The 9,581-nt window shown below is 40.1% G+C and overlaps 1 protein-coding gene across 1 annotated transcript; it reads left to right on the top strand.

Annotated features, from left to right (window-relative positions):
- Window positions 1–1,171: 1,171 nt before the first annotated feature.
- Window positions 1,172–9,063, top strand: LOC116038232 (proproteinase E-like). Its single transcript, XM_031282468.1, has 8 exons — window positions 1,172–1,308; window positions 2,075–2,163; window positions 3,955–4,052; window positions 4,149–4,274; window positions 5,259–5,395; window positions 6,976–7,118; window positions 8,612–8,764; window positions 8,892–9,063. The coding sequence occupies exons 1-8, from the start codon at window positions 1,269–1,271 to the stop codon at window positions 8,907–8,909; spliced, it is 804 nt and encodes a 267-aa protein (XP_031138328.1). The 5' UTR covers window positions 1,172–1,268; the 3' UTR covers window positions 8,910–9,063.
- Window positions 9,064–9,581: the final 518 nt, after the last annotated feature.

Genomic DNA, 9,581 nt, shown 5'->3' with positions numbered 1-9,581 from the left:
ATACTTCAATACTGTATAATAACTTGTGAAATACGAGGTTTAAGCCATTGAGTTACACTTTTGGTAAATAACAAAATAAAGGTCCAACACAAACAGTCAAAAAAGGATCTTTGAATTATTAATGAGGTTTGATTTGATTTCACTTTATTGGATACTTGAAAATAGACCGATACAGCTAGCTGAAATGTGTTTTGCGTAAGTCCTGCATTTAAAACCTTACTTAAAGGGTAACTCCCACTTTTTTCAACCTGGACCTACAACCCTATTTTCCCATGTTTTTGTGTCTAAGTGACTGATGGGAACAACAATCTTTGACATTGGTCCAGTATTAAGCGAGATCACTGCAGTCAGCAGCGGCGAAACAAGCTACAATGTAAGTTAATAGGGCCATTGTGCAGCTTGTATTTATGTTCACAAAAGTGCTCGTTTTGCTGCTGACAGGCTCAGATTAATATTCTAAGTGTCTGACAACATTATGGAAAGGATTTCTAAGGAGGTTGACCTTTCTGTTAAAGAGTAAGATCCTCTTTTCAAAACATAGAAACATCCACGAAAATGTGTTCGCTAAAGCCACCAGACTGCATGTAAATAAACAGTCATTTTAGCGTCGTAAAATACACTTCATTCAAAGTCGACAGAAATAAAATAAAACTATGAAAAGACATTTTGGGTCATCTTTCCACTTTTCCAACCTTCACAACTCTTTGTTGTTCTGGTTGAAATTAACAGATAGTTTACCGATATACATGTGAAAATATGTTGGCTCTATACACGCTAAAAGCATTGTTTTTTTAAATGGAGTCTGGTGGGTTTAACACAAGCGACTTCAGAGCCGTTTCTGGTTAAACAGAAAGGTCTCAAAGAGGTTTTAAAAAGGTCTATCTCTGTAGGGATCCTTTCCATAATGTTGTCAGACACTTAGAATACTCAGCTTTTCTTCAGGTCCAGCCCCAAACACTCCATTAAATTATATCAATGTGTTAGTTTATTGATCACTGTTAGGTATAAATTACCCCCAAAAGTCTTCTGGAGTCAAACATTTTGTTATATTTCTGTACACACATGCTTATTTGTTTTTGGCTCTGGAGGGGTTATGTAAGGAGGTGAAACAGATGCAGCAGGGAACATAGATTCCCAGGTCAAAGACTAGTGTGTGTGTGTGTGTGTGTGTGTGTGTGTGTGTGTGTGTGTGAGTGTGTGTTACTGATTACTGTTCAATTTGGAGGGTATAAAAGCCGACACACTCGGACAGTCAACTCTGAGGAATCATGATGAAAGTGGCCCTTGTCCTGCTGTTCGCTGCCTACGGTGAGTCTCATCCATCTGGTTTAAAGAGGGTCATCTCTACCTCCAGCAGGGTTAGAGTTCAATGATTAATCTGGAGTTATTTTGTATCTTATTTATTATGAACATATCCCAATGAAAAGACCAACATACAAAACTTTCTGACGTCCCTACCCTGTCTGTGGCACTCAGCCCCAAGCTCATCAGTTCCTCCTAAAGACTAAAATTCAAAAAGAAATTTGAATAAGAAAAAGCTCTGTAGTTTCCTAAAACAGCTGGCTACTGTACACTTCAGCAAATTCCTACTCAAACAGGAGGAAATAGTGCATTTGTCTGGAACTATTTTCAGTGGCGGATTAATCGGCATGTGTTGCTCTAGTGAGTATTTGGCAGGATGCCGTGTGTGTGGGATTGAGTCAAAATAAGCCCCATGTCACGTGTGAGCTCTGCCCTCTCCAACTTTAATCCAGCAGTGAGTTGTATCGTCTGTGTGTTTTTGTGATCTTACAGATGTTTGCTCTCTGCCCAAAATATAATATTCACAAACCGCACCGGACTGCCAAAGCTGGGATTCGCCTTGTGCAAACATTTCATAATTCCAGACATCTTTCAGACTTTGAATATACAACTTGATGCTGCAAATAACAATTAGTTTTTTTAAGTTTGCGTAGGAAAAGCAACCCAGTGGTGAGGTCAAATTTAAGGGGTTAAAGCCAGTGTTACAGCTTTCAGTGTGAGAGCTGAGCTGAGCTGTCAGCCCTTTTAACCTCCAGTTCTCTCTGTGGCCCAGCTCACGGGTGTGGCACACCCACCTATCAGCCCTCTGTGAGCCGTGTTGTGAACGGGGAAGATGCCCGACCCTACAGCTGGCCCTGGCAGGTAAGTTAATACTGATCATGGTTAGGTGATATGACATATATATATATATATATATATACACTGAACAAAATCATAAACGCAAAACTTTTGTTTTTGCCCCCATTTTTCATGAGCTGAACTCAAAGATCTTTTTCCATGTACACAAAAGGCCTATTTCTCTCAAATATTGTTCACAAAACTGTCTATATCTGTGTTAGTGAGCACTTCTCCTTTGCCGAGATAATCCATCCACCTCACAGGTGTGGCATATCAAGATGCTGATTAGACAGTATGATTATTACACAGGTGTGCCTTAGGCTGGCCACAATAAAAGGCCACTCTAAAATGTGCAGTTTTACTGTATTAGGAGGGTCCGGGGGGGGTCCGAAAACCAGTCAGTATCTGGTGTTATGGTTAGGGTTAGGGTTCATCCCTCGCTCTCTCTCTCTCTCTCTCTCTCTCGCTCTCTCTCTCGACCTGACTGCAGTTCGTCGTCGTAACCGACTTGAGTGGGCAAATGCTCAAATTCGATGGCGTCTGGCACTTTGGAGAGGTGTTTTATTCATGGAGTAACCCTAACTCTAACCCTAACCCCAGCCATAACAATAACACCAGATACTGACTGGTTTTTGGACCCCAATATCTATCTATCTATCTATCTATCTATCTATCTATATATATATATATATATATATATATACACACATACATATATATATATATATATATATATATATATATATATATACATATACATATACATATATATATATATACATATACATATACATATATATATATACATATACATATATATATATATATACATATACATATATATATATACATATACATATACATATATATACATATACATATATATATATATATATATATACATATATACATATACATATATATATATATATATATATATATATATATATATATATATATATATATATATATATGCACCATGGGGTGATAAAGATATGCCAACTGCTACACATTTTACTCTATTATATCCCTTAAAGTAGCTATCTCTTCATGTCTGATTGTTGCTGATAAATGAGGAGGTCTGCTAAAAATAATGTATTACCATATATGGTAATACATTATTTTTCAGCAATGCCAAACATTCAAGTAAAGAATCTCAAAATTGTTCTTGGGTACAGCATTTGAGTAAATGTGTTTAATTAAGCTTGTGTTAGTTCATGCAGGACAAGGAAGTCATACACCCGCTGATTGAATTATCATTCCTATCAGACACACACCAATCACAGCCAGTCTCACATCATTTTAATTGTGAGTTCTGCTAAACTGACGCTGCTTCAGTCACTGCTGCTGCTGCCAACATTTTGTTGCATTTCTAATTTGAAATCTTGTTACTGTTTAGCCCCTCTCCCTGCCCCTTTAACATGCACTCCCAACAAAGTGAATGAGACAGGAGAAGAAGCTCTGGCTATCTGGGAGCCAAATGTCAGCCAAATTGTCGTAATAGAATTTGGCTACCCCAAACCATATCGAGTTTATTTGCAAACAACATCTAAAAGATAACACAAAGTGGTATGGTTTTCCACATTTTATCGTGTCATGCAGTGTGGGACTCGCACTGGTCTGGTTTTGGTCTGGACTCGGTCTCGCCCTGCCTTGGTCTTGGTCTTGACTCAGTCTCAACCTTTCAAAATCTTGGTCTTGTCTCGGTCTCGATACACTCTGGTCTTGATGATGACTTGGTCTCGGTTTACATTGCTTCCCACCACTGGTTACTACATGCCATAGCGCTGCATGACTCTGCTGCTCTCGTCACAGATCTCTCTGCAGTATCTCAGCGGCTCCACGTACCATCACACCTGTGGAGGCACTCTGCTCGCTCCCAACTGGGTCATGACTGCCGGTCACTGCATCGGGTGGGTCACAGTTTACTCTCACTCTCAATTGTTTCATCTCATGATGTTGGATGATTTCATCTAAAGTCTGTTTGTTTTTACATATCCGTGTGTTAGATCTCGTACCTACCGCGTGGTGCTGGGCGACTACGACCTCACCAAAGAGGAGAGCTATGAGCAGATTAGAGGCGTACAGACGATCGTGGTTCACCCTAGATGGAATAGTAACTGCCTGTCTTGTGGGTACGTGTATATACAGTAACTCTTCCACACAACTGATTTCATCTTGTGTTCCAAATTGAAAAAAAAGATGTTTTACACCAAGACAGTGACATTTCACTAACACATTTTAAAGTGCAATGATTGATTTTTTTGGCCACTGGCAGCAGATGGAATCTTAGATTTTGGCTTATAAAAGTTTTGGTTATCTGTAGATTAAGTTTGACCACAAGTAATGTAACTTATTAGTCTCACATTGCTGGACTTATCTCCACAGTGTTGTGGAGTAAGGTCTGGCTACACCATAAATACATTCTGGGGTAGGAGAAAAAAACTCTGGGTTTTCTTTAAACCAATCACAATCGTCTTGGGCGGTGCTAAGCTCTGGATGCAGCGACGGCGGCTCTGCAAAATAGTCTCGGAAAGGAACTTGTCTTGGTGGAACATTTGCACCCTGTAAAAGAAAATGCCACATGCAATATTAAATGAAGTTAACTGTTCATACAATACTAATATAATTAGCTGGATACATGGTGAAACGTAATTTGCTGAGTGTATCGCCGTGTGTACTTTGTCCACAGAAATGCCACCAATCAGTCCCAAAACGTCCCAGTTAGAGAGTAAATGACGTGTACATATTCTTTGTACATCTTTACAATCATTCCCCAAAAGAACCAAGCAGGCCTGCCTTATTGCCCCATCAAAATCTTCTTTAAAATTTGCCTTTTTTAGCATGTAGCTTGCAATCTCGAAATTGTTGTTGTTTCCCGAAGCGAACAGAGAGAACAGAGAGCAGAAGGTCACATGCCGACTGTCTTCCGTTGATCCAGAGTAATAACTTATTAAGCAGTTTATGTAATGCATTTCCCTCTCCTCTCAAAGAAATAATCTAAATTGTGTTTGGGGGGAAAAAGGTGTTCCAAGTTTGTGATTATATTTATTATGACATTTAACAGTTCTTTCTTTCCATGAGATGTCTCTCTGTTTCAACATGATTTTCTTGTTCAGTAATGACATCGCGATGATCAAACTGGCGTCCCCTGCCGTTGTGAACGACAAGGTGCAGCCGTCCTGTGTGCCACCGAGTGGAGAGATCGCTCCTCACAACGACCCCTGCTACATCACCGGCTGGGGAAGACTCTACAGTGAGTGTTTGTGATGTCCCAACACACTGAATTTGATCTATAATCATCCCTATGTGACTGTACCGTGTTTTACTATAGTCTTATTTATATCATATATCTTATACAGATTCAAGCTCAGATTTAAGCCCATGTTAACATAGTATGGTGCAGCAGGAATGAAGTGGGGTGGCAGTAGCTCAGTCCGTAGGGAGTTTCGTCCGGAGGGTCGCCCGTTCAAGTCCCCGTATGGATCAAAGTATGGAGTGTGGACTGGTAGCGCGAGAGGTGCCAGTCACCTCCTGGGCATTGCCAAGGTGCTCTTGAGCAAAGCACAGAACCCTGCTCCAGCAAGTCCCTCTGACATCTCTCCATTTGTGCATGTATAGCTCCTGAGCATATGGGTGTATATCAGGCCTGTGTGTTCTAACAACAGTGAAATAAATTGTAATTTCCCCCCTGGGGATCAATAAAGTATAAATTATTATTATTAAGTGCAACATTAATCACTTTATGGTAGGGGATTTTTTTTAAACGCAGCTAGTTTTCATAAGACCTTTATCTTATCTAATAGTAATTATATTGACCAGAAAAATTCTAACAAAATTAAAATTAAATCATACTTTCTTTTTATTTCCCACAGTATTCCTACATTCAAATAAAACATATTCATCCCCAAAGCAGCTGTCATTAGAAATATTACAATAAATCTTTTACTTTCCAGGCTTTTATATCTTACTTCTTGGATTCTTGTATTGAATAAATTGATCATATTTATTATAAGAGGAATTATCTCATTTTCATTTACTCGTACTTTGGGGTTTCTATTAGAAGATGTTTACATGCTTAAATCTCTTAAAAAAAAAAAATTGTCTCATTCTGTATTATTCTCATTCAATATTCCTGTATTCACCCTCTGCATGAAACGCTCCGTTTTAGCGCCTGTCTCTTTATGCCCACATCCTGAAAAAGCCCAGTCTGCTCTGATTGGTCAGCGTTTCCACGTCGTCTTCAACTGTCCTCTGAGAGTCTCTGCACTGTCATTGCAACCAGGGAATGACTGTAACAGCACTGTAGCGGCATTTTCTACCTATTTTCTACTATATATAGTATTGCAGTGACATCACAACCGTACAGAAGACCGCTTGTTTAAAGGCACAGTTTCTGAATACAGGCTGTGTGCATTTCTCTGTGGGTTTAGGCATTTGGTACTTTAACAGTACTTATATAGCACCATAAACCTGCTTTATAATAAAAACGACATGGACATCTTACTTTTCACAATATGGGACCTTTAAAGGAATAGCAGATAGATAGATAGATAGATAGATAGATAGATGTAATGTCTGTCCCCAAGCAGTGACAGAAATTCTCCTTCAACAGACACATTTAGAACAATGTTACAATAATGAGAACAATTAAAGTCCTGATGACGTCTGGAGGACCGTTTTGTTTTTTTGTTGACTCCCCTGTCATCTTAGCATCACAAAGTTACTTTAACTGCAGAACTATGGAAAAGTCAAGGGCTGTAAAATGAATATGTTTCTATTCATTTGTATTTGTGTTTGAATATTGGTTGGTTAATTAGTTTGCCCTTCTTGCAGGTGGTGGTCCTATCGCCTCTAAGCTCCAGCAGGCTCTCCTTCCTGTGGTCGGCCACAGCGTCTGCAGCAGCAGCGGCTGGTGGGGCAGCAGCGTGAAACCCACAATGATCTGCGGTGGCGGTGACACCCGCTCTGGCTGCCATGTATGCACCGCTCCCTTCATCACAACATGTTAATAGTCTCGCATTGCCAGACCTTCCTCCACAGCGCTGCGGAGTAAGGTCTGGCTACACCACAGATACATTCTGGGATAGGAGAAAAAAACTCTCTGGGTTGTTTGCATTTCTTTAAACCAATCACAATCGTCTTGGCCGGCGCTGAGCTCTGGACACAGCAACGGTGGCTTTGCAAAATAGTCTCGGGAAGGAACTTGTTTTGGTGGAACATTTACACCCTGATAAAAGAAAATGCCACATATAACATTAAATTAAGTTAACTGTTCACATAATACAATAACCTGAGCTATTTAAATTAGCTGGATACATGGTTAAACCTTATTTGCTCTTACCAGCGTATCGCCATGTGTACTTTGTCCACAGAAATCCTGCCACAATCTGCCCCAAAACATCCCAGTTAGAGAGAAAATGCTGTAAACATATTCCTTGTAAATCTTTACAATTATTCCACCAAAGAACCAAGCAGGTTTGCCTTGTTGCACGATCAAAATTTTCTTCAAAACTTGCCATTCTCAGCTTCCTATCTCAAAGTTTGTTCTTGTTTCCTGATACCAACGAGTTTTGCAAGGCGAGGGACATGGTGATTATCCCGTAAATGACCTGTTGTTGATCCAGACTACGGGCCCTATTGTAACGATCTAAGCACACGGCGTGAAGCGCCGGGTGCAGGTGCGTTTAGAGCGTGTACGAATCCATTTTTGCTAGTTTAACGGGGGGAAAAAGGGTCCCTGTGCTGGGCGCATGGTTCAAAAGGGTTGTACTTAGTGTCTTCATTAATCATAGGTGTGTTTTGGGCGTAACATGCAATAAACCAATCAGAGGGTCATCTCCCATTCCCTTTAAAAGCCAGGTGCGTTTGGACCTTGGAGCATTGCTGTTATGAAGGAGGATTTGCTGAGCAGGAAGGAGAGATTTTCAGGAGAAGAAACTGATCTGCTCTTGTGTGACGTGAAAGCGCGCTAGCAGATCATATTATAATACAATTCCACATTGTAATATTTTATTTATTTAATTTTTTGTGTGCTGCTGCGCGTCCCTGTGTGTGTAACAAGCATAGTGTGCGCGTGCTGTGCACGAGCCTAGGCGCATTTTACTAATGCGCTGTTAAAATAATCAAATGCTGCGTTATTGACTTTAGACCAGGTTTTTGTTGGTCAATGGCGCGATCACTTCCCGCTGCCTCAAGATAGCAATACGCCAAGAATTCACCTGAACACACCTCCCTGTAAGACCAGCACACCCATGGGCGGCCAGATTGGCCCAGGTGCATTCGCTATTTAAACGACGTGGGCACTGGACAGGAAATTGACAACTGCGTCGGTCTTAAACTAGCAAAGACACTTGCGTCGGGCTTTGCGCTGCGCTGTTCCGGGTGCAAGATAGGGCCCCACATTTTAATAACTGCAGGTTCACCCTGTATCCGTCTGTTGCCTTCACTTGTCGTCTGTCTGTCTCTGCAGGGGGATTCAGGAGGCCCTCTAAACTGCAAGGGTGTGGATGGCAGGTGGTACGTGCAGGGGGTGACCAGCTTTGTCTCCTCTCTAGGATGCAACACCCCAATGAAGCCCACAGTGTTCACTCGCACCTCTTCCTTCACCAAGTGGATCAGTGACGTGAGTTTCCTTTAGTACAGATGGGTGACAAATTAAAGACAAAACAACATAAAAAGTGTTCAATACTATGCTGTAGTTGTATGTGTCTTGTCAGTATTTCTCACTTCTTTTTTTTTGCATCCTTCAGACGATGCTGCAGTACTGAAGACCTGGAGCCCTTTCATGTTGAATAAATCCATTTAATCAACTACAGAATGTCTGTTTTGGTGCATAATGATAAACACAATGCAAAAATCAAGAGACATAATATAAAATAAAAAAATAAAATTGAAAATAAAAAATATCAGAAATACATTAAATAACATCTGTTTTTGGAAAATCTGTACAGTTTTGTGCAAATGTTCACAGTATGAAGTATAAAGTACAAAGAATATGTGCATGTGGGTAGATCGTAAAGATGTGCTTTATTATAACACATACTGTAACGTCAGTAGACTAATAAATGTGCTGTTGAGACCCAAAATGCAATGCATAAAATGGAAAATGGAGGAGCTGCTCACAGCAGGACAAAAACAAAGACTATTCATGGATGATGGTGAATCAGCTCCAGCAACATCTGAAAAGACAAAGAATAATTCACACAGCTCCCTCTGGACACACTAAAGGCTTTATACTATTTTTTCCTACATATACAGTAAGCCTTCAAGACCTGGAAACAGTTTTTGATGTGTAAAATCAGTAAAGCTCCCCTTTATCTTAAAGTGCTCATAATGCTCATTTTCAGGTTCATAATTGTATTTAGAGGTTGTACCAGAATAGGTTTGCGTGGTTTAATTTTCAAAAGAACACCATATTTTTGTTGTACTGCACATTGCTG

The sequence above is a fragment of the Sander lucioperca genome, chromosome 11 (genome assembly GCF_008315115.2).
Source record: "Sander lucioperca isolate FBNREF2018 chromosome 11, SLUC_FBN_1.2, whole genome shotgun sequence".
NCBI lineage: Eukaryota > Metazoa > Chordata > Actinopteri > Perciformes > Percidae > Sander > Sander lucioperca.
Note: the sequence above shows the minus strand (reverse complement) of the source record. Positions and strands in the feature narration are given on the sequence as shown.